Raw genomic sequence first — 26,348 nt, 5'->3', positions numbered from 1 at the left:
ATATCAGCATGATTCAAAATTTTCGTGGCCCATGATACGTTTTCAATGGTAATTGTTCAATTCCCTTTGTTTCCTCTAGTAAGGTAAACTTTAGCTTCACATTACCTCGCTCTTCGACTTATACCATAAAATGAGCAGGTAAAATGGAGGGACGGCATGGATTAGAAATATACATATTAGTTGGCCCCACAAATTCTAATGCATTCGTTGTAATTTTTTCTCGGTTAGAGTCACGCCTTCCAAAGATGAACAACTGTCACTTAAAGGTAAAGCAGATGATGACAATTGTTGCTTCAAGGGAAAGTAGATGAGGTGAATTATGAATTACCAATGTAAATAATAAATGCTTATTTACAATCTATTTACATTGTAATCTAAAAACCAAATAGACCCTAAAATAAGAAACATTCATCACTTCACTGTGGCCCCCATGGAGTTTACACCGTATGCTTACTCATATACGGTGGCTTCCTCCCCAGGAAATGGGGTAGGCACTGACTGGGACATAAATGACCTTGGATTGGGTGAGACCTGAGATACAACCAGCTGGCTGCAGCCCGATTGTAGGACCCACCTTGATGTATAATCGGACCCCCAAAAATAAAATAGATACAAATTTCAGGTGAACCATTTCACAGGAAACAATGGTCATTGAGTACCATTTATACTTCCTAGAGTGGAATGGTAATGTTTATTTGCCTCTTATCATGTTGATAAGGTCACAAATTAGGGAAAGACAAATAACCGCTGGAAACAAAACTTTTGTGGCCCGGAAGATTTTAATGGTGAGAACTCAATCAATGCCATCCATCCCTTCTCTCGTATCATTTTAAGGTAATATTCAAGTAGGCCATATCACAGATAACTCTTGCATTTAATGCTCCATGTATTTAATGCAACTTAAGTTTATTATTTGGTGTCGTGAGCGTGGAAGCAGGTTGTGTGTTGAGCTTACACTTAGCATAAACTCTGTGAGGTCCACCATGATTTATGTATTTTATCAGCTTTGCCCATCTGTTTTACTAGATAATTTTAGAGCTTAAGCTCAAAAATGAAACATGTACAATTTTCAAATGGGCCACACAACAGGAAACAATTGAATTGAATGTCTACCATTGAAAAATTATTTAGGGCCACAAAAGTTTTGGATTAAGCTTATATATATTTTTGTTTTCCCTTCATCCATGTTCTTATGATCTTATCCCTTCATCTATGTCTTTATGATCTTATAAACAGGTTGGATGATAAATAAACATCACTTTAGGGCCTGACAAGTTTTCAATGGTGGAAATCATTATCCCCATTGTTTCAGGTGGTATGATCCACTTGATCTTTGGATATGCTTCAATTTTGGGCTTGACCTCTTAAATTGGATGCAAAAACTGATGGACACCGTGGATAAACAACATACATTCAAGGTAGGCCCAACTGAGTTTACTGGATGAGAGCATATGAGTAACTCAATACTCAATCCCATTTCCACTTAAGAATGGGATATATCTTATTTTCATTCAAGTACCTTTCAATAATTTAAGAGAAAGATAAACGACATAAATAAACAAATATATAACAGCCGGCCCACCCACGGAACTACCCGTTCGTTGCTAGAGACGGGCGGGTAGGACGCAATCCCCATCCCATTGAGGTGGGCCCTTCACCAAGCTGACTTTATCCGGAATCAGGCCTGTTTAACATAAATACATTCGGACCGTTCACCATTTGTGATGGATAATTGTAAGACTTATCCTGTATTAGTCGATGAAAAAGACCGTTCCAATTTTCGGTGCAGCACATCTTCGCCCGTATAGTATCACCTGACGAATAGCCAAGATCTGTCACACGTGTTTCAGTTGGCACGTGTACCTTGCATCCCCTCTCCAATATGTCATCTTCTTCAGCCTTTGTATGAATCGCCCGGGTAATGTTCACATACGTTGGACTTGTGTGGGGCCGTGTGAGTTCCATCCAACCCGTCCATTGGGTGCGCCCATCTACGTCCCAAAATCCATCGTGGCTCATGACTCAGTGGTCCATACCAAATGGAATAATGGGGAAGTTGACGTCCACTTCCAGATGGAATATGGGCCTACCATGTCCTGTATATTCCATCCAAACCACTCATCAGGTGAGATCCACTAGGATGAAATGGACCATTCAAAACTCAGGTGGTAGGTTTCTAGGCGTGATTTTACATTGCTACCTGCAGTGTACGACCTGATTTTTGGTTAAGGATTATTTTTGGAATTTACAGTGAAAATGAGAAGGATCGCAAGATTGACGGTTTGGATTCAACCTTATCGTAGTAACTGTACGTTCGGACGCAGTCACTCAGGCGATCGTTCCCGAGAAAAGAAGCATGATGAGGAGGTTTTCGCCGATACATCCGATGTATTGCAATAAGATACATCCCGACTTTGGTCGTTAGATTTCGGCCTTTATTAATAATACAGACCGTTTATTTTATAGGTTTTTCTTTGGATGGCGGTTGCCGAAAAAACTATAAGATTAAACATTTTAGGCCGTTGATTATACAAAGATTACACTGACCGTTGAAAGTAAACCAATCAAAATATGGACGGATTGAAATAATCCAAATTAAGAGCGTTTATCAAAAAAAAATTCCATCATTAAAAGTGAGAATTGTGTTATAAACGGTTTGGATCATTGGAAGATGACACAGATCAAAGGCTAAAGTACTGACGTATCGTATTTCAATACATCCGGATGTATTCGAGCAAACCTACGAGAAAATAAGTTAAATAACTGCGGAGCGAAATGATACGGTAGATCTACGAATACTCAAATTTGGTAATCTACATCACACTTGAAAGGCTGATGTATCAATCTCAACAGTCCATCTAGTGGCCCAAAACATAGATGGGCCACGTTTTAAAATGGACAAAAATTCCACACATACACCAATTATCTTCACTTCCAACCGCACTTGATGTTGACATTTAACAATTTCTTAACCGTTGATTTTAAGTGTTCCAATCAGATCATCAGATACATCTGATGTATGAAAATCATGAATCATTGATAATCCATACTATCTGTGCCGAAGGGATTGATACAAGATCAGAACACGTGTACTTTCAAGAGATAGATCTACCGATTTGAGATTCCACCGACTCTGCACCGTACCACACTCCAAAGGAAAGTCGACCGCCCCTTCGTCTTCGTTTCTTTTCTTTTCTTGCTTTTGACGAGGTTTCCTCGAGTGCATCTCGATATATTACAATATGATACATCTCGACTTTATCTTTTGAATATGGGTAATATTCCAATGATCCAAACCGTTTATATGACGATTCCTACTTTGGATAGTGGAAAATAAACAAATCGAAGTACTCTTTTGAATGATTTGGCTATTTTTCTTTGAATATGAACGGTCACAGTAACATTTATAATTAAAGAGTGAAACAATCAATCCTACTTTTTGTGTAAAATAGTTTTTTCTATCAGATAAACGGCTTGGATCATCGAGAAAAATCCAAGTTCAACAGATGAAGTCCCGACGTATCGTAAAGTAATGCGTCGGGATGTACCGGAGAAAACTTCTTTTTGTTGTCTTCCACGCTCGCTCCTCTGAGTGCGCATGACCTCTTTCCGCGAATCCGGATTGGGTCCGGCGCTCGACGTACAGTGAAAACCGCCACGTGTTTACGACGTGGAAGCAGATTACGTCCTGCCCCGCTGGACGGAATCGGTCCAGGCAGGGGCTCTGTGGAGCCCACTGTGATGTAGTGAATTTATCCGCTCCGTTCACAAAAAAATAGTAGATCATTCTAAGATATGTACACCAAAATGAATAGATCTAACGTTGAAGTGGGCCACACAGAAGGGATTGAACGGACACCATTAAAAACTTATTGGCGGTCCATGGAAGTCTTGGATCAAGCTAACGCTTGTTTTCTTCTTTTTTTTTATATCCTTTCATGAGATTTTTTAGATATTATGAACAGGTTGGATGGAAAATAAACATCACGGTGGGGGCTTGAAAGGCTTCAACGGTGGTTGTCACTATCACATCTGCTTCGTGTGGTGTGGTCCAGATGAGCTTGGATCTGGGTCAATTTTCAGATCGTAAACTAAAATGATCTGGAAAAATGGATGAATGGCGTGGATAAAACCCATACATCACGTTGGCCCGACGGAGCCCCTGCCTGGACCGATTTCCGTCCAGGCAGGGGCAGGACGCAATCCGCTTCCGTACGACGCGTGATCGACTGTCAAAATTACGATTTTGCCTCACTCGTACATAGAGCACATGGCGGGATTTTCATTGGTGCTTGACACTCGAAAAGCGTACAACCCTCTAAAACGCCACCTCACCTCTCTTCTCCTCTTGTAGAAGGAAACGGCTCTCTCCTAAAAGAGCACAGAAAAATCAAATCACATGTAAGGGGATCTCTCTCATGATTCCTCTCTTCGGACGAGCTGCTGCATTCCTCTGGTAACAATTCTCTCTCTCATGGTCATTTCATCAGTAACCTGCCATGCACGCACGTTTCTTTTACAATCCCTCTCTCTCAGGAATTTTATCAGTAACCTGGCATGCATACTCGCGTCTTTTTACAGTCTATCTATATCTTCCTCTATCACTTTTCATTCTGAGGTTTTACTTTGCCCCGATCCTTTTGGGCATTTGCTCATGAATTTTTGTAAGGGTTTTGGTTTTGCGTAATTGGAGTAAACACCGATTTGAAGACAGTTTTCTTGAATAGAGGATGTAGTTTTTCTTCTGAAATTTGAAACTGATCAGGTCTTCATTTCTGAGAAATGATCACCTCTCACTGTAGGTGAACTTCCACATCCGCTGTTTCCTTTACCGCCAACATTTTATGTTTGTAGGAAATCCGACCCTTGTAAAAGGTGCGCACCACCGTGAAGATCAATTGGCATGAAAATCAGGTTGATCCATCCACTGGGTGGGCCACATCTTTATGTTGAGTGGTACCATCTACGGTCTGTTGATTTCAATGTTCTGAGATCAGCCTGATTTTGGCACCAGGTGATCATCATGGTGTGGCCCATCTTCTGCATGGATAGGATGTCCTATGCATGTGATTCATTGATGGGATGGAAAGAAAGTGCTCATTCACATAAAAGGGCTGTATGTGAACAGTTTCATTTATTTTAATTGTCTTTTGTAGATTTCATCATGCCTTAGGATTCGTACTAGCTATTGTCGAATTACATGCTCTTTTCATCTGTAAAATTTTCAAAGTCAATTCATCAGCCATCTAGGCACTTTGCAGGATCCATCTTCTGATTTTGTTTGTCTCAAAATCTCATTCCACTGAACTATAGTCCGATGTACTGCACTTGTGTGATCCTTCCATTCTCTGGTGATGCTAATTGTTCGTTTGGTGGGGCCTATGGTGGGTGGAAGATAATGCCAAAATCTCATCCATCATGTAATCCTACCTGTCCAATTTGGTACAAACTACATGTGGACCTTTGGCTGTACTTGTCCCTTTTCATTGGATGGCCAAGATCATCTGATGGGGGAGATGTCACATCAGGATGACCGGAAGGTGCACCCCACCTGTACTGTTGCTAGCTTGCATATAAAACCTCTTCTACTGGCTGGGCCTAGGTTTTGAACTTCTCCGGTCAGGCCTATTGGGCCCTACCCCTTGACAGCCCCCATGACTGTTTGCTTTTGCATACCCAACATAGTTTGTATTTCTGTAATAGTTTTTCCTTTGAGAGTTATATTCACTTGATCTACTAGTCATAGTTCTAAAACTCAGTGACCTGACTTCAAACTCCAATTATATGAGATTTCGAGATGAGTCACCAAGAAACTTGCTGGTGAGCTCGACTCAGCTAGGCTCGTCAAGTCAGCTTGCTGACTTGATGCGACTTGGCATGACTCCAGCTAGGTCACTCGCTGGGTTTTGCTTTTTGGGGGAGAGTGCGAGATTTGAATCCACCAACTCTACTATGGAGCCAAGTGCTTCCAACAACACAAGCCATTTACTTCTCTTGTAACCATGCGTATTTCAATTTTTATACTCATAACGTATCAAATATCTATTATCACTCAAATATTCTTATCAGTTTAATTATTAAATATTTAGTTGAGTCAAGTTTTTGGGTTTGTGAACTATGCTTAGAATATGCTGTTTTTGTATCTGGTTATTTTGTGACAGCATAGGGTCTATGTTCTTTAGCATGTTTGATTTTCAGTTATTCTTTACCATCATTACTCCAAGAGAAAGTTTTGACAGTTGACATCGTGGCTCGGAAATATGCTCAAAGTTGCAAGCCCAACCCTTCACTCATCATCTTGGGGTCACAAATTAGAAAATATATTGGTTGGCGTGCCAGGGCATACAAAGGTTTTTTATTTTTATTTTTTAAAATATATATATATATATATATATATATATATAATTTCCTTCATTCAAAAGGCCATATGATCTCTATGGATTTTGTTGTATTGTAACTGTAGGATGGGGTTCTAATGTAGCTTAGGAGTCAGATGACTGGACGTGTCAATTAGGGTAGCAGAAGTATAGATGGGAGAAGAATGGAGGATATTCTAATTAACTGCTTTGGGATTTCTTCTTTGTGCAGGTAGTTTGTGTGTATAATGGACCGTGGTTTTTTTCCATCCTCTTACATTTTGGACTCAACTCTTAGGCAGATCCTTGCTTCGATCAAACCATTGGAAGCGGATCGGGTGAGACGAAATAATGTCATCAATGAATTTATAGCCGTTGTTGGATGTGTGGAAAGCTTGAGAGGTAATAGTGATAAATTTACTGTTTATGGATTTATTTTTATTTTTTTATTTTTTATTTTTCCATATCTCCAGGCTTCCTAGCACTAAGGCTTTTAATTTGGAGAGTGGGGGTGGGGCTATAATGGTACTGATTGTGGTATTCACATGTGCTGAGTGCACCAATCATCAGGTGGACCTCCAAATTCAAGTGGCATGGCATGCATCCAACTGTCCAACAATGTTGACCCACCACAATGATGGACCGCCCAAAAAGTAGGCCAATCCAACCATCAAGTAGGCACACAGCACTTGACTTTGGAGGTTTTTGTGGGGTTTCACATTATTTTCTGTGGTGTGGCCTGTCTAATGGTCGGATCCGTTTGATTGTTGGGGGCATTTGACCCTCATGGTGGGGCACACCTGTTGAATGGGTTGGGTGTCATGCACACACTGCGCGAGAGCCCACCCACCCCACACACACATATGGGAATGATCTCACAAAATCTATTAATTGGTAAATACCATGTAGCTTAGCTATGCGGGCCCCACTGTGATGTGCACACTTGTGGTCAATCCAATCACCAGGCAGGCTACACCATAGAAAACAATGAAAATCACACGAAAACCTCCAAATTAATGCGGTGTGGCCTACCTGATAATTGGATTGGCTTGATTACAAAGTTGTCCCATTTTCATGGTGGGCCACACTTGATGCATGGATAATGGATTGGATGTTAGACACACATCACGGTGAGACCCACACACAATTTGACAATATGGTGTAGTCGATTGTGCATGTTATCCTTGTATTTCCTTGTATTCATGGTGAATTCATGAGGAAGATGAATTGAGGTACTTCTAAGGAACTTATCTTCTTATGTGGCAAGGAAAAATTGCAATGCCATTGAAGTTACATGTTAACTGCTCATGATGTTTATTGTTTTCATACATAAAAAATACTGGCCTACTTGTACCTTCAGCATTAGATGTTTAAAATGGGATATGATGGAAGCAGGTGCTACTGTTGAGCCATTCGGATCTTTTGTTTCTAATCTCTACACAAAATGGGGGGACTTGGATATTTCTATCGAGCTACCCAATGGTTCACTTGTTTCGTCTGTTGGTAAAAGACGTAAGCAGAATTTACTAAGGGATGTAGCTAGAGCTCTACGTAGGACAGGTAATGTTTCATATTGCTTGTCTTCCATCAACCTAATTTGAGGTCTTTTAATCCTTTTCACATGATGCAGTCTTTTGTCATCACTGCATGATTTTCAATGCAAGCACTTCTGCCTTTCTTAAAGAAAGTTCTGTCTTTGTTTCTTGCAAATATGTGTAGTTTTTCGTACACTTTTAGCAATGACAAACACGCTAATTAAGAAGAGACTTGAACTATTTAGGCATTCCTACTTTAGTTAAGACATCCTCCCCTATGAAGATGATGTGATTGAGTTGGGGTCCTTGATAAACCTGATCAAAAATCAAATCATCTTTACCTTTTCTGACTGCAAGAATATTCATGGACACTTGTTGATACTTCAAGTTTGGTATGGGAGCATGTCTCTGTTGGAAATCTCATAGCTGAATAAAGTTACACCTCAAATCCCAAAGTGATTGCAGGCTTAGATCACACCAATTCAGAAATAATCACGCAAATTCCACATCCCACATGAAAATCCAAAGATTCAATTAAAGGGGAATCTATGCGGGTCCAAGCCGACACAGGCTAGGACTGGACCAATAAAATTATAAACCAAACAATGTCAAAGGGAAATAAAATCAACTACTCATGCATAAAAATCAGTCCCTAATCCAAGGGATTCCCTAATTTCAATTCAAGGAACCCTAAGGTGATAAAAAGGGGCAAATCAATTAGGGATCATGCAATATAGGGTTAGGATTCATGAAAAAATGACTATGAGAGGATAAAAACCTGAACCAAAAGATGATCCCGCGTGTGGACAACAACAATGGCCCAAACGGACATGCGTGTGATCCCGGCCGCACGTGTGTGGGGCCCACTATTCAGAAAAAGGCCACCTTCGCCCTGGTCAGCCACGGATAGACTCCAAAACCTCCAAATTTCAGCTCGATCCGATGTACGGTTTGTGCGTGGTGCTCCGCCGAAGTTTCAGCTCGCCTGCGGGCCGAAATCTGGAAACCTGCTTCAATGAAGAAATCTGATGCAACAAAAGGATAAATTCAAAGTACGGATGGTGGGGGAAGATGGAAAAAAAAAAGACGATGGAAGATGGGGTGAATTGGGATCGATGTGGCTTCGCACCACGGTAGTTAGCCCTTGGAAAAGGGAGGGCTTCGCACCCACTTTTGAATTCTTCCACAACTCACGAAGAGAGCAGAAAAATAAAGCAGGAATTTTTTATTAACTTCAATCAATGAAAAGAACTACAAGGGGTGCCTATTTATAGGGAGAACCCTATACCCAAAAACTCGCACCATGTGCGACACCTATTACTTGGCGATGAAGTAAACTAAAATAAAAACCAAACGAGGAAATCTAAAGCGTTCACGATGTTCTAAATAATAACAATAAGCAAAACCTAAAATATAAAACCAATCTGACGAGTGGGCCACGATCATGAGATCCCATGGTGGACTTTTCTTGACTATCGGGCCACTTTTCTGAACCAAAACTTGACTTCTAGCTAGGAGGCCCTCCCTGGACGTCGTCATCGAGGCAGATCGATGGTGGGGTCCTCCATCTACGTACGTACGTGCGTAGGGGTCGCGGCGTGAGTGCGCGTGTGCGCGTGATGTCCACATCAACTCTCCCTGGCTGCAAAGATTTCGCCATTAACGAAATAAAACTCCTGAACCCCTCTAAGATGTCAGGATCAAGTCTCTAAAGCTCCTCCTCAGTGAACCACATACTGTCTGAAGTTGGGCGTGATTTCCACTTAACCAGGTACTTCTGAAACCCGCCGTCTGACGTTGAAACTATCTGATGGTCCTGGATATCCTCTATTTCCTTTTTGGGTGTGTGAAGGTTAGGTATGGGAGATAGAGGCTGGAAAAATGAGTCGGGAATGATAGGTATGGGAGGTAGAAGCTAGGAAGATGGGTCGGGATGGGTAAGTATGGGAGGTAGAGGCTGGGAACATGGGTTGGGACGGGTAGGTATGGGACGTAGAGGCTGGAAAAATGGGTTGGGAAGGATAGATATGGGTGGTAGAGGCTGGGAAAATGGGTTGGGACGGGTAGGTATGGGACGTAGAGGCTGAAAAAATGGGTCGAGAAGGGTAGGTATGGGAGGTAGAGGCTGGGAAGAAAGGTTAGGAAAAGTAGATATGGGAGGTAGAGGTTGGGAAAATGGGTTGGGAAGGGGCCATGGTTCAAGGGATAAATATGAGGAATCAGGATGGGTGGGCGAAGGGCCGGACAAAGTATCAGTGGTCCTCTGAAAAGTAACTAAATCCTCCACATCGGATGTGAAACTAATTCCCATGAAAGGTGGAAGATCTATCTCATACACATTGAGACCGTTTCGTTTTATATTTGACGAGTCCAGAGCTACACGCGTGTAACTTACGAACGACCCTCGAAGGATACCGCTCGGCCCTGCGCACCATCACAGAGTCCCCAATATTGAATCCTTTCAAACATTTATATATCTGTATAAAATGTGCAATGTTCATTATTAGTCATGATCTTCCCGATTTCTTGATGCCATGAATGAATGTGATGCACAAAAGACTCTGCAGACTCTGACGGTATGGGAGAGTGACATAGGGACAAGATCAATAAGTTTCCTAGGTTTATAATCGAACGACTTCACAAGGACTTAGACCTGTGGACCTATCGACAAACTTATTCAACGTGAACTCGGTTGTAGGTATTACGATGTCCCATATTCTGGTGTGCTCTATATCCTTCCTAGGGGACTCATCCGGTAGATCATCAGGAAAGATTTCACGTAACTCATCCATTACCGGAATGGCCTCAGTGGGTAACTCTACACTAGCCGCTGGTACACTCTCTCCAGCCACAAGGCCACACATGTTGTACCCCTCAAAATAGTAGTCTTTATATCTCTCATGGGGTGGGTTTCTGGGTGCACACCCATAATTGATTCCTTGACCAACTCCATTCATTGGTGTATCTTCCAGGCTACCTGCTTGAGATTGGACATCTACCCCAATGGCGGGGTTTGTCCTAGCGATGGTCTTTAGTCGGGTAATGCGTACATCAAGCTGTTCACAGCATTGGTCCATTTCCAAGCGCTTAATCATAGACTCCAACGTCTGAGATATCTTGTTTAGTGACTCTTGCAATTGTTCCATATTTAGTGTAGGGTGCAAACCGAAACCGCGACCCGTACGTGTGGGCATACACTGACTTGCTCAACCTAAAGACCTTCTATGACAACTATATGCGTCTAAAAACTAAATGACCCTACGAGACTCTATATGAAGGAGACTACACACTGTTACTAAAATTCAGCCATATATGATGGACTGAATGCATGAAGGACTCAAACAAACTAAACCCTAAATATGTGGTGAATTTCCCTACAAGAACCCTAGGCTCTGATACCAAATTTGATGTAGGACATGGAAAATTAAATATGATATGCAAGATTGCAGGCTTAGATCACACCAATTCAGAAACAATCACACAAATTCCACATCCTACATGAAAATCCAAACATTCAATTAAAGGGGAATCTATGCGGGTCCAAGCCGACACAGGCTAGAACTGGACCAATAAAATTATAAACCAAACAATGTCAAAGGGAAATAAAATCAACTACTCATGCATAAAAATCAGTCCATAATCCAAGGGATTCCCTAATTTCAATTCAAGGAACCCTAAGGTGATAAAAAGGGGCAAATCAATTAGGAATCATGTAATCTAGGGTTAGGATTCATGAAATTTCAATTCAAGGAACCCTGAGCCAAAAGATAATCCCGCGTGTGGACAATAACAATGGCCCAAACGGACGTGCGTGTGATCCCGGCCGCACGTGTGTGGGGCCCACTATTCAGAAAAAGGCCACCTTGGCCCTGGTCGGCCAAGGATGGACTCCAAAACCTCCAAATTTCAGTTCGATCCGATGTACGGTTTGTGCGTGGTGCTCCGCCGAAGTTTCAGCTCGCCTGCGGGCCGAAATCTGGAAACCTGCTTCAATGAAGAAATCTGATGCAACAAAAGGACAAATTCAAAGTACGGATGGTGGGGGAAGATGGAAAAAAAAGATGATGGAAGATGGGGGTGAATTGGGATCGATGTGGCTTCGCACCACGGTAGTTAGCCCTTCGAAAAGGGAGGGCTTCGCACCCACTTTTAAATTCTTCCACAACTCACGAAGAGAGCAGAAAAATAAAGCAGGAATTTTTTTATTAACTTCAATGAATGAAAAGAACTACAAGGGGTGCCTATTTATAGGGAGAACCCTATACCCAAAAACTCGCACCATGTGCGACACCTATTACTTGGCGATGAAGTAAACTAAAATAAAAACCAAACGAGGAAATCTAAAGCGTTTACGATGTTCTAAATAATAACAATAAGCAAAACTTAAAATATAAAACCAATCTGACGAGTGGGCCACGATCATGAGATCCCATGGTGGGCTTTTCTTGACAATCGGGCCACTTTTCTGAACCAAAACTTGACTTCTAGCTAGGAGGCCCTCCCTGGACGTCGTCATCGAGACAGATCGATGGTGGGATCCTCCATCTACGTACGTACGTGGGTAGGGGTGGTGGCGTGTGTGCGCGTGTGTGGGAGCATGTCTCTGTTGGAAATCTCATAGCTGAATAAAGTTACACCTCAAATCCCAAAGTGATTGCAATATTCTTATCTTATAAGTTGCTTAGCAGGGGTAGTTCTTGTTCAATGGATGTTGTAGGCCTACGATTTTGCTGTATCTGTTTTCCTCTTGCTCGAACAAGTAGGGATGCCCTTGCCCTAAGATGGATATTTTTCTATGGTGTGATTGGTGGGTTTCAATCACCAAACTCAAGCTTACTTTGGATAAAATAGGACAATAAATAGCAGGGAAATAGTGAGATCATCACACTTTACCACTATGTAGCACCATGAGATCATCACCTCAAACTAGCGGAAATAGTGAAGCAAACATTTGACACAATAGTCCAACACTGCACCAGTTGTCCTCCCAAAATCTGATCCTGGATTCATACCTTACATCAAACACCATGCCATTTGAGCAACTCTCTTCCTAAAAAGTGCTTTAAGAACAGCTGATGCTCTATACAGAGAAGACGCTTTTGTAAACCACCCTCCTTTCCTGATTCCATATTTGATGGTTATTATTATTTTGTTTCCACAAACCTTCTTCACCATCCTCAAATTCCACAGCCACTTCCCCATTGATGCATGGTTCATTAAATACCACCCTTACCACCGTCTAGCACTGTGAGATCATCACCTCGAGCTAGCGGAAATAATGAATCAAACTTTTGACACAATAGTCCAACATTGCACCAGTTGTCCTCACAAAATCTGATCCTCGATTCATTCCTTACATCAAACAACTCTCTTCCAAAGAAGTGCTTTCTGAACAGCTGACGCTCCTTTCCTGATTCCATATTTGATGGTGATTTATTATTATTATTTTATTTTTACCTTTTTCACCATCCTCAAATTCCATAGCCACTTCCTCAATGATGCATGGTTCATTGTAGCTAAAAGTTTTATTCCATCCCTCCTTGGGATTGAGGAACACGCACATCTTTCTGCTTTACTAGTTGAAACTTGTGTTTCTGCATTCCCCAGTGCATGAGTTCTTTGTACCCTATTGACCCATTTTTATATTTTTTCCTTCATCAGAACAATGATATAAAATAAGTTGCCAAGGTTCACTAGCGGCTTCATCTCCAATTGACCGTTTTGCTATGATAACTGAAAATTTGGGTACAATGCCTCTAGAATTTGGGTAATTATGTTGTGTGGAAGAAGAACCAGAGTTTTGTAGAACAAACTGTGGTTTATAATGTGAAATTTAAGCTTTCAAAGAGGGGTGTCAGGGGTGTCAGATGTGCCTCTCTCTCTCTCTCTCTCTCTCTCTCTCTCTCTCTCTCTCTCTCTCTCTCTAATGGTTGGTTTCTTGTTTTTTTTTTTGGCATAACAAATGGTTAATGGTTGATCAGTCCTTGTTAAGCATAAAAGAATTTACACTTTATAGGCATGCCTGCATATCATAGTAACTCGCTTATAAACAATGGTTAACTAGAAAGAAAGTCATAAGTTGACCGTGCACAAATTATGAAACTGTAGAGGCTTTACCTTGTTCAGTGAGAATCTTTATTTTGCACAGAATGTGATAATTATCTTGAAATGCATTTTAAAGGAGATTTTATAATTACTTTTCCATATTAACTCATGACAACTAATTTAGTAAATGTAGCTTTTTTGTTTGAAATATTTTTGAATGATGAGGATGTTGGATCCTTGGCAATCTGAACAATTTGATAGTTTTTTTTTTTTTCGAAAGGTAAAATACTTGAACAATTTAATAGTTAAATATAATATGCTGGTAACGACATATAATTCATGGATAGCATGCACTAATTTTGAAAAGGAATATATCTGGCACAATTATTTATTTTTAATATAGATTTACAGATTCTACTCTTTGACTGAGCTCTCTTTCAGCCAAAAATGATGTATGTTTGATTGTTGTACTAAATTCATGGATATTTCTCTTGAATGCAGGTCGAGGTCATAACTTGCAACTCATTCCAAATGCGAGGGTTCCTCTACTTATATTTCAGACCAGCCACCCGTTCATTTCATGTGATATCTCAATCAGTAATCTTCTTGGTCAAATCAAGTCCAAAATCCTGTTGTGGATCACTGAGATAGATGAGCGTTTCCGTGATATGGTTTTACTGGTCTGTTTGGCTAACATAGTAATTGTTTTTTATGTGCATAGATGTTTGTGATTTACATATGATTTTTGCACATAGATCAAGGAATGGGCCAAAGCACAACATATCAATGATCCAAAGACTGGAACTTTGAATTCATATTCTCTTTGTTTACTGGTTATATTCCATTTTCAGGTGATTCTTTTGCCAATTTAGTTCTATTCTGTATTATGTGTGATTTCTTTCAGGGATTGACTTTGGCTTGGATACATTTGTTGAATCTAATCTGGATGCCAGCTAGTTACTAAATGAAGTAAGCTTCAAGAATGTCTTAAATTTATTTTTCTACTATCTTAATCATTTGTTGCAGACATGCACCCCTCCGATTTTACCTCCTCTGAAGGACATATACGCGGGAAATATTGTCAATGATCTTACAGGTGCATATCGGAATGCTACCATGGGAGTTCTACAATGTTCACGGTTTTGTAAAATTTTCTTAAAAGTTTAGTTCTAAAATAAGAAATCCATATATTTTAATATTTAGCTTTGAGTACATAGCTTTACTGCCCTTTGCCACAACAGTAATGACTGCTTGAGTGAGCTTGCTCTCATGTTTCTGTTTTTGTAGGGATGAGGTCCGTTGTTGAGAGACGTATACAAGACACGTGTACTGCGAACATAAGAAGGTTTAGATTCATAGGCTTCAGACAAGTAAACAGAAGCTCTCTGTCTGAACTTTTAATTTCATTCTTTGAAAAGGTAATTCTATCGCAGTGAGTTGAGACTTTGTTGTAATTAGCATAACTTGCATCTTGGAAGGTGTTGATGTGTGTGTGTGTGTTTTTCCATCTTGTATAGCTATTAGGAAAGAAAACTAACCTATATTTTCTTATTTTCTAGCGTGTTCGTTCTATTTATATCTACACTAATAGAAAGGACATCTGGAGTAGTGGCTAAAAACCTCCCCTAATTAAATATTTAAATATCTAAAATCTGCTGACAACGTTATTCAAAGGCGGTTACATAATAGCTGATGGGGACATCATGCGCGCACGCACACGCACGCCCCCCCTACGTACGTACGCATGCACAAGGAGGGCCCCACTGTCGATCTGGATCGATGACGACATTCAGGGAGGGTCTCCTAGTTAGAAGACTGAGTTTTGGTTCGTTGGAGTGGGCTTGGTAGTCAAGTAAAGCCCATCATGGGATCTCATGATCGTAGCCCACTAGTCTGATTAATCTCATATTTTAGGTTTTGCCTATTAATGTTATTTAAAATATCATGAACGCTTTAGATTTCTTTGATTAGTTTTTATTTTGGTTTACTTTATTGCCAAGTAATAGGTTGCGCACATGGTGCAGGTTTTGGAGTATAGTGTTTTCTTATAAATAGGCATCCCTTGTAGCTTTTGGAATTCATTGAAGCTTAATAAAAATTCTGCGTTTTTCTACTCCTCTGAGTTCTTGAGTTGTGGAAATCCAATTGAGTGTGAAACCCTCCCTTCATCGAGGGGCTAACTACCGTGGTGCGAAGCCACATCGATCCCGATTTGCCCCCATCCTCTACCATCTCTACTTCTCATCTCCTACCACAATCCATGCTTCAAATTTGTCCTTTATTGCAACAATTTTCCTCTTTATAGCGGAATTCCATATTTTGGCCTTGCAGGAGGGCTAAAACTTCAGCGGAGCACCACACACAGCTCGTAGCTTGGATCTACCCGAAACTTGGGGGTTTTGGAGCCCACCCATGGCCGACCAGACTCAAGGCGCCGGTTTCCAGGTGTGGGACCCCCTCGCACGTGCGGCCAGGCCCCTGTGCACGTGTGTTAGGCCTGACCCACCGTCCGCACGCGGGGACTGTCTTCCGGTTTAGGTTTTCTTCCTATTTTCCCCTCTCATACCTGTTTTTCATAACCTTAACCCTAGATTGCGTTATCTTTAATTTTTTTGCCCATTTTCTTACCCTAGGGTTCTCTGAATTGGAATTAGTGAATCCCTTGGATTAGGGACTAATTGTTGTGCATGTGTGGTTCATAATTTTATTGATCCAGCCCTAGCATGTGTAGGCCTGAACCCACACATATTCCTCTTGGTTGAATGTTTGAACTTTTGTGTGGGATGTGGAATTTTATATGATTGTTTTTGAATTAGTATAATCTAACGCCTGAGATCTTGCATATTATGTTTAATTTTCATGTCCTACATCAATAGCTGTTACACAACAGTAATGGTGGGGGCCATTATGTGATTCAGGGTTGTAACGACCATTCTGAAAATAAAATAAAATTGGCTTGTAACGATCTAATACATATTCTTCCTTTGATTTTTTAAAAACTATTGCAGGACCATAATAGCCTCGTAACGACTATAAAGGCCCATATTGTAATAACCATAAGGCTGGCCACAATGGCCATTGTTACTGTTATTGAATACCTTGATGCTGACCTAAACATGCACATGGGCATTAGAAGTCATCTACAGTTTTATAGGAGCATTTGAGTCACTTTGGCTGAAGCTGTGAAGCCGAGTTAATAGACCTTTCAAAAAGTGACAGTCATTTGATATGCTTCCTGGTAGGGTACAACTATGTATACACATGCACAACATCACAATACATGTGTAGCATGCACATCCCTCAACGCAAATTGTCTAAATCGTGGTACTTCTATTGATGAGGCATAAACCCAAAATTAGATCAATTGGGCCTTGCCCCCTTGCTAACTACTGATGTATGGTAAGTTATTTTATGGTATTGTGAAGTTAGATCACTAATTGTTTAGGATGTAACAACCGTCCATGTGATTGCCTCCAGTCAAACAGTTATCACCTATTTGGATTGGCGGAACAGAAAATTCTATTCCCACCTAACTACCTTTCCTTTTTATGCGAACTTTTTTTTTGTGTAGGGAAGGCTCTCGTAGCATAATTTTTTCTTAGAAATAGTTCATTTATTTTCTCACCCCCACTCCTAAAAAACTGCATTTCCCATGCTTGCAGGAAATAGGATTTCCAATATGGCAATATGCCTCATGTGTGACATGTGCCACTGTCTATCCCCACACCCCACATGTGGCAATGTAGCAATGTGCCAATTTGCAAGGTACCACATGTGCCGTGCCAATGCGCCACTATTCATCTTCATTTGCCTCACATGTGCCAATGTGCCACTATTCATCTTTGCGTACCTCACATCGGTTAATGTGCCAAATGTGCCACAGTCTATCTTCAAGCCCCTTACATGCTCCACGTGTGCCAATAATATTACCTAGACGCGTGGCAAAGTTGCCAAGTGTCAAAGTGTCTGGCCAAACTCCAAAAATATAGGCATGGTAACACATTGTAAATAATCTTCTTCTTCTTCTTTTTTTATAAAATAAAATAAAATCATACAAACACTAGATCAAAGGAAATGAGAAAAGAATTTTAAAAAACTATAAATGAATATCCACAAAGTCCAATAAAAACCAATTACTAGTAATCGATAATGACAAGTAATTGATTAACAGGCCTTTTAAAAAAAGTAATTGTTAAACAAAATATTGAAAATAATTTATAATCACCTTAAAAAAGGGTATAACATCATTCGCTCTCGTAAAAGATTAGAGAACCACAACAAATAGGGCTTTTTTGGCAGTGTGGATTTTAAATAAAAACCAATTACTAGTAATCAATAATAACAATAGGGCTCATTTGGCAGCATGAACTTGGAATGCAGTGGAATCCAAATTAAAATTCCACTAGAATACAATTGATTTCGAATCTTCAGTTGTGTTGGCATTTTGGAATTGGAATCCTATCGAATCCAAAAATTGTGTTTGACAACCTGAAGTTTGGTTAAAGAGGAATTATGAGGTCATTTGGATGGTAGTAAATGGAGGTAAGTGGGAGTAAATGGAGGTAAATGGCCTCTGAGGTGAGTTTGGATGAGAGTAAATGCATGGAAATTAAATGAATTGGGAGTAAATAGGTATATAAATGAAATCCGCCGTACACATCGCATGATGATAATACTCTAAAACAATCCAATTATCAGCTACATTACTAAAATCAAACCAATAGAATGTTCCAAACTGTCTAGAGGTTGGCCATCTAAATGGATGGTTAAAAAATGTTGGCAAGTTACTTGTATGTGATCTTTCATTTGCGGCCCACCTGAGGCTCATAATTTCTCATTTTTTGGCCAAAGTATATATTTCAATCATTCTGTCAAATATCATGTATGTACACTAATTTAGGATATTAAAGCTTATTTTAGGATATTACATATGTTCCTGTGAATATATTGAAAAATTCCAACGCATTCTAATTCCTCCCATTTACTCACAAGATAATGAATACAATGAAGTAAATCATTTTTAATATCCCAAAATGGCATACGTGTGTGACCTGTTAGATGATTATAGTAATAAGTCCATTGAAAGATATATTTTGGCTAAAAATGAGTCAATTTTGAGCCTTAGGTGGTCCACCAAGTGGATGATTTTGATCTCAATGGACAACTTTCTTATCTAAACAATGGATATTTTCCTATCGATTTTTAATCCTTTACTATTTTCTTTTCTATTATTCATTTGATAATCGAGAAACAAATGTTTAGGAATGTTCATTAAGTTTGATATTTGGTCTACAAGACTACAACCCACATACATAATGGGGCCAGCAATTGGTTGGTTTAGACCGCGGCAGTTGCATGGCCCATGTATGATGTGGGCTGCAAATAACATTCCTCATATTAGAAATAAAAGTGGACACTTAAATTTCATATGCATGAAAGGGTTACAACATTTACTAATGCAGCTTTTCCAGATATATCTTGATACCTAGGAAACTCAATGACATGATATGCAAAGCATCACCTAGGTCGCTAATTCTATTAATGAAACAAATGATATTCCATTAAGAGGTTTGCTAGCACACGCGCATGTGCAATAAAACACCACACATGTAATGGCATGACACATAGGTGTGTGAGATCCAATCCAAAAATGAATGTGGTCCACTCAGTATGTGGACCCCAATATTGGAATGGATGGATTGGTTAGAAAACTTCAGCCGAGTTTTTAGAGCCATGCATTTGTTTTGCAAACTGTGGCTCACCTGACCCGTGAATCAACCTGATTCTTGGTATAGGGCATCAATATAATGGTGTCTTCATGATGGATAGATTGGATCTCGAATCTATTGTCCCATGTTGGCACATGCGTGGTGTGCACATGAGCTTTATTGCACACGCGGCTTAGCATGGGACCCGTTACGCGATACGGGGTCGAAACGGCCGTTACGGAATTCTGTGACTGTAACGGCTGTTATGGGCCATAACGGCCGTTACGGACCTGTAACAGCTGTGACGGGCCCTAAAAAAAAAAAAAAACAAAAAACAAAAAAAAAAACTCACCTTTTTTTCCTTTCTTTTCTTCTTCTTCTTCTCTTTCTTCTTCTTCTTCTTCTTCTTCTCGAGCAGCTGCAGCTACGCCTGCAGCTGCTTCTTCCTCTCTCTCTCTCTCTCTCTCACTCTCTCTCTCTCTCTCTCAATCTCTTCTCTCCCCCTTTCCCTCTTTTTTTCTTTTCTCTTCTTTCCCTCTTTTTTTCTTTTCGTTTCCCTCTCTCCCCATTTTTTTTTTAATACTGCTGTAGGTACGTGTCACGCAAAGACAAGCGCTGACACTCCTCGAGCTCCGAGTTGTACGAACGGTTCAAAGGAGATCAAAGTTATATGGGCTCCACAGTGATGTATTTATTACATCTACACTGTTCGTCTATTTTCAGAGATCATTTTAGAGCACCAGCCAAAAAATGACTTATATCCAGAGATCATCTGGACCACACCAAAAATAGCAACAAAGATAATGATTTTCACGTTAAATAATTCGTAGGCGCACGGTAACGTTTATTTTCCATCCAATGTGATTGCCCACTCTGATGTATATTTTCTATCCATATCGTCCATCCATTTTGCCACATCATTTTAAGTTAAGATTCAAAAAATTAGTAATATCCAAATCTTAGGTGGACCACACCATAGGAAAAAATGGTTATAGAATGCTCACTATTAAAATTTTCTTAAAGTCCACTGTAATGTTTATTTTCAATCTAACCTATTAATTGGGTCACATTGACGTGGATGAAGGGAAAACACACATGTCAGCTTGATCTAAAACTTTTCTAGCCCCCAATAAATTTTTAACGGTGAACATTTAATTATTGTTGTTTTTTATGGTGCAATCCACCTGAGCTTTGGATGTGCCTCATTTTTGGGCTCATGCCCTAAAATTATTTAACAAAATGAATGGACGTTATGGATATAACACATTCATCACGGGTGGGGCCCAAAAAACTTTGACATGTGTGCTGCACTTTACATCTGAGTCCCTCCTAATTCAAGCCTTAAAAAATTATACACGAGACATATATTAACTTAAAATTTGACAATTAAATTATGGACTGCAATTGCTAACTCACAATGCCAAAATCAAATTACTTAAATAGTTTTAATTATTAATTTGTGAGTTTTTATTTTTTAAAATAGGGCCTTTTGATTTTTTATTTTTTTTTTATGATTCACTATCCAATAAATGTCCACCAATTTATAAGTGGGATAATGACAATAAATGACATGAATTTGAGGCTGATTTGGAGAATAGATTGGTCCTCCAAGTCAGCCCCAAATTGGTAACGCCATCTACCTGAATTTAATTTCATTTTTTTTTAAAGAACTATTGGGAGAAATAATATCAAGTTGTTAAGTATATAAATTACATATTTAAAAAAAATTAAATATATGAATTTTGTAGTCAAATTCAAGTTACCTGGTTAAAAAATTAATCAGACAATCCGATACAACTTCTCACCAAAGAGTGGACCGTTACACCACCATAAACATGTTCCAATTTATAAATGAATGCATATTTGGAATGCTTAGAATATTCCGGATTTAATCAATATTTTTTCATATTTTTTTGGCAAAAAAAAAAAAATTGCGCCGTTACGGGCCGTTACGCCTCCGTATCGCCGTTACGCCCCCGTATCCGTATCGGTTTCGGAGGGCACCGTTACGCCAACCGATACCGATACGGGACACCTTACTTCTAAGTGCTAACAAAACCTCAAAATATTGTTATTTCCAAAAGACAATAAAAGTTTTAAAAAGGGATTCTAACAGTTTATCCATAATATATAGTGAATCCTTGTACATTGCTGATGCCTATGCCTTAATGGACAATGTATCGTCTCTCTTTTAATATATGTGTTCTTTATAAGAAAAACAAAATCCATATTGTATTTTCCAATTTTATGTAAATTTTTGGAAGTTGGAGTTATAAATTATCTACAATGGAATGATGGCTGTTCCTACTAAACTATTAGATGGCATTAAACATAGGTATATGATTATACGGTGCTTCACAATACATGTCGCTTTCTAACTGTAAGATCTACTGATCATCTATGGTGCATTAAAATATGCCCTAGACTCCTAGTAAGCCTGACCTCTGGATCTGTCTCCTAGCAGAATCTTTGATAACCTATCCCAAGTGCCCCACATGTGGGCAGGATCTGAGCCATTCTTCAGGTGGATCCAGTGTGAATATTGCCCATTCGAAAAATCAGCCTGGTCAATTCTTCAGGTGATCCTGTCTAAGAATATGGACAGTTAAAAAAGGATTACATACAGTCAACATTCAACATACATGTATGGCCTGCCTGATGAGCCAACCAGCTTGTTTGTTGGGCTACAACACATTCACAATCAACCTGGTGAACAACCTGCATCATGTTGGCACTATGTGGGTCATGTGTAAGAAAACAGAGTCAACAAGGATTATGTACAGCAAACATTCAACATAGATGTTTGGCCTGCCCAATGAGTCAACCAACTTGTTTGTTGGGCTACTACACGTTCACCATCAACAACCTGTGAACGGCTTGGATCATGTTGGCACACGCATGGGACACATGTGCTAGCTGCTTTCAGATGCACATCTGCAAGTAGAGCATGTTTTCCATCAACTCTGAAACATCTCAGGCTCTTAAAATGAGAAACACAGCGTATCAGTGGCTGCTATTGATCACTTTGCTATATAGCACAAATGATTTGAATTGTGTGGATTTTGGGGTCCTCTAGAAAGAGTACAAGAAGTCTGGTTCTTGCCGTTATTCTCTTCCATTTTTCTCTTTTGTTTGCCGTGCCTAACATGTACGTCCTTGGTGTTTGCTGTGCAGTTTTCTACAATCGACGTCCGTGCTGCGGGTTATGCAATTTGCACATATACTGGGCAATGGGAACCCATAATGAGCCATGACAAATGGATGCAGAAACCCTACAAACTATTTGTAAGCTCATCTTGTGTGGGTTAATGTCTGTTTAGAGATATTTGCTCACCTGCGAGCAGTAACACACGAAGGCATTCATGCGGTCTGCTTGGGGTGTGCCCCACGTGATGTTTTCCTCACGTCTGTGACGACCAACAGATGCGTCGCACCATGTTAAGCAAAGGGCCCAAAAATCAGACCAATCCGTGATTCAGGTGGGACCAAACTATAGGAAACGGTTGGGAGGCAGACACCCACCCCTGATTTTCTGTGAGGCCCATCATGCTGTGCATGTGACATCTACTCCAATCATCAGATGATTCGCCCCAAGGCCCAAAAATCAGAACCACCAGTGTTTCGGTGGGCCACACCAAGGGAAACAGTTGGATGGGTGGATGTTCCCCTGTTCACCATCTCTCAAGTGTGGCATACTTGTATCATAGATTGGCCTGATTTTTTGGACTGGGACTAAATTCAGGGGATGCATCTGATGGCCAGCAAGGATGTGAGAAATGCATCACGGTGGGGCCCACCCCAAGCAGACAGCATGAATGCCTTCATGTGGTACTGCTTGTAGGTGAGAAATTCTTACTGCATGAATATATCTATCTTCTGGTTTGCCACTTCACTTACTGGAGGATGTCACTGCTTGTTAGATTGAAGATCCTTTTGAGCAGCCAGAAAATTCTGCAAGGGCTGTTGGCACAAACCAGTTAATTGAGATATCTGAAGCATTTCAGAGAACGTACCATCTGCTTTCAAGTGCATCGTTGGACAGAAATTTTCTGATCGCAAATCTAGTTAGACCCAATATCAGTTCAATGCTTGGAGGCACCGGTCATCATCCACAGTTGGCCAATTCAGCCACCACGCAAAACCAACATCGTATGCAGCATAATTTGCGGCTTGAAAACCGTCCAACTTCTTCTACCACAGTACAAAGACCTGCTGGAGTTTACTCGCCAGCCCGGCGTGTACAACGGTGGAGACCAAGTAACTAAGAGATGGCAGAACTGATTCCAGGGCCTGTTTGGTTAGCTGTAAATGCATGCAAAATGGTGGTAAAATAGTAATTATGGCAAGTGTTTGCTGTTTGCTTTAAAGTCCAAAATTTACCTCGGAAATCAAGCTAAACTCAACCTTTGACAGGTGGACCACACCATGATGTGTGTGTTTCATCCACGCAGTCCATTCATTTTTTCAGATCATTTTAGGGCAAGAACCCAAAGATGAGGCAGATCCAAAACTCAAGCAAAACAATGGAAATTGAATGTCTACCATTGAAAACTTCTTGTGGCTACAGAAGTTTTGGATCTGCGTCATTTTTTGGCTTATGCCCTAAAATGATCTTGCAAAATGAATGGACGGTGTGGATGAAACGCACGCATTATGGTGCGGCCACAGAGTTTAGGTGAGGCAGCCGAGCCTTCTTTTCAAGAACACTTGTCAACGTCTTTACTCATAGCAAATACCGAAGCAAGTCATGATTACTTATTTACCACCAGTTACATGCATTTATGGGTAAGCAAACAGGCCCTAGAAAATTTATGTGGCCAGGTATTTGTTGCCTTGATACTCCATTTTTCGTTTCTGGTTTGCATCTTTTATTTTTCTTCTTCTTTTTCCCTGTTCAAGCTGAATGCCTACTACCATGGCACAAGTATATTTGGCTGATAGAATGAAAAGTTCTCCGCCTGGGTATCATGATAGGATGGGTGGAGTTCTCCTTTTCTTCCTGTATAAACTTCCTGTATAGAGTAATATTTCTGCACTTAGCCGGTGTGAGGTAATGGAAGAAGGAACTATCTTTTCTTGAAATGATACTCTCGCAGGCACTTGGAGACTCTTTTGGTTAAAAAAAATAAAAAAATCCACCTCTTCCGTATCTTATTTCATGATGTCTCATATTAGCAGTATTACTTGTACATCTCTAATTTTTCAGTTTTTGTCGTGCCGACATTTGGGCAACATGTACACTTCCTAACATAAACATGGCACCTTAAGACATGGGCGACATGCCTTAGTGATGTCATCGGAAAGCTCCATGTTTTGTTTTTTAATTTTTTACTGTAAATGAGGCATGCAAACATATTTTCTCCATAAAGTTACACACACACACACACACACACACACACACACCCTATCACAAGATTTCTTTTTTTGTTGAGCAGACAGACACTCACTCATCCTCAAGCATGCTCCTACCCAAGATTTCTTTTTAAATTTTCCTATGACAAGATTTGTTAGATCTTAGTGTTTGAAGAAACTATTGCCCAAGACTCATGCCCTAGGGTGTAGTTTCATTTGTGTTGTTGATACTATGACCTGTGTAACTTAGAAATAAATGTTGTTCTTTTAAGCTTTTGTTCTTTTGTTGGGTTTTGAAAGTTTCCAAGACTGCAGTTGATGTTTATGTTGGAATATTCTAAAGCTTTTCACTATTTTTGGAAATTAATTAGTTTAGACTATAATAATTGATTCTAGCTGGAGGTGTATGAAATCTTCTTTGTGGGCCTCATTATGGTGGAGTCCATCCCATTAAAGACAACAGTCAGATGATTAGGATGATTCTATCAGTATACTATCTGGGCTATGGCTCACCATGATGGCACCCACCTAATGTACTTGGAAAATCCCCACATTATTGATGACCTGGCCGAGGGGAAAGCTAAAGCAGCAATGCGATTTCGATACGTCTGCAGTCCATACAAGAAATCCAAAATAATCTTGAAATTAAAGGAGAGAAGGAAAGATTGGATGTAAATACAAAGAATTCGAGATTCGAGAACAACCCATTATTAGCACCAAGGGGTCATTTGGATACTTATAAAATCCTTAAGTTTGTAAAGTGATTAAAGGTAATCACAAGTTGTATTTACCTATAAAGGCTTTACAAGCAAACATGGCAATAAGATATATATATATATATATATATATATATATATATATATATATATCTTTTACTGGTGAAGTCTTTATTACTAAAAAGGCATAATACATAATTGAACACCATGGTTGATCTTGTCCACCTGTAGTGGCCGGGGAACATCTTGATGCCAAATACTTATAAAAATGTGGGAGAGATCAAGAAGATGCAGGGTCTTGCTCGGCTAGTCAAGCATGAGCTAGTACATAGATCTTTGGGCTTCGATTATCAAGGAATAGAGACTTTACAAATAAAGCCAAAGGATTGGTATTCCATTGTTGTCATTTCATATGTATATGGTTACAATTATGTATGTTCCCAATGTGCTTATAATATAGCGCCGGGTGGATTGTTAGCTAGTGTGTATCATCTTACGAAAATAGAGTATGGTGTGGATCAACCCGAAGAGGTATGCTAAAAGTATTTGCCCCAAGGAGGAATCCTTGAATCCCGTCTATTTTCTGGATTTGGAAAAGTGCTGATTTTCAAGAATGAGAATCTTATGATATGTTGG

At 39.9% G+C, this 26,348-nt stretch overlaps 1 protein-coding gene across 4 annotated transcripts; it reads left to right on the top strand.

The window, feature by feature from the left end:
* Positions 1 to 4,164: 4,164 nt before the first annotated feature.
* LOC131252804 (protein HESO1) lies at positions 4,165 to 24,743 on the top strand. Of its 4 annotated transcripts, none has more exons than XM_058253524.1 (10): positions 4,168 to 4,456; positions 6,240 to 6,350; positions 6,589 to 6,758; positions 7,752 to 7,916; positions 14,438 to 14,616; positions 14,692 to 14,787; positions 14,963 to 15,032; positions 15,224 to 15,354; positions 22,819 to 22,929; positions 23,565 to 24,743. In XM_058253524.1, exons 3-10 carry the CDS (start codon positions 6,605 to 6,607, stop codon positions 23,907 to 23,909), a joined length of 1,251 nt encoding a protein of 416 aa, XP_058109507.1. In that variant the 5' UTR covers positions 4,168 to 4,456; positions 6,240 to 6,350; positions 6,589 to 6,604; the 3' UTR covers positions 23,910 to 24,743. The 4 variants fall into 4 exon arrangements, with proteins under 4 accessions (XP_058109508.1, XP_058109507.1, XP_058109506.1 ...); XM_058253523.1 differs by having other exon boundaries at positions 6,199 to 6,350; XM_058253522.1 differs by lacking the exon at positions 6,240 to 6,350 and having other exon boundaries at positions 4,170 to 4,456.
* The last annotated feature ends 1,605 nt before the right edge of the window (positions 24,744 to 26,348 follow it).

Source organism: Magnolia sinica, chromosome 8 (assembly GCF_029962835.1).
Source record: "Magnolia sinica isolate HGM2019 chromosome 8, MsV1, whole genome shotgun sequence".
Lineage (NCBI taxonomy): Eukaryota > Viridiplantae > Streptophyta > Magnoliopsida > Magnoliales > Magnoliaceae > Magnolia > Magnolia sinica.
The sequence above is the reverse complement of the archived record's forward strand: the minus strand, read 5'-3'. Positions and strand labels throughout refer to the sequence as shown.

Coding starts and splice junctions, on each gene's coding strand:
- LOC131252804 (XM_058253524.1), top strand. CDS start 6,605: ATGGACCGTGGTTTTTTTCCATCCTCTTACATTTTGGACTCAACTCTT. Junction 7,917..14,437: donor TAGAGCTCTACGTAGGACAG/GTAATGTTTCAT, acceptor TCTTGAATGCAG/GTCGAGGTCATAACTTGCAA. Junction 14,788..14,962: donor TGGTTATATTCCATTTTCAG/GTGATTCTTTTG, acceptor CATTTGTTGCAG/ACATGCACCCCTCCGATTTT.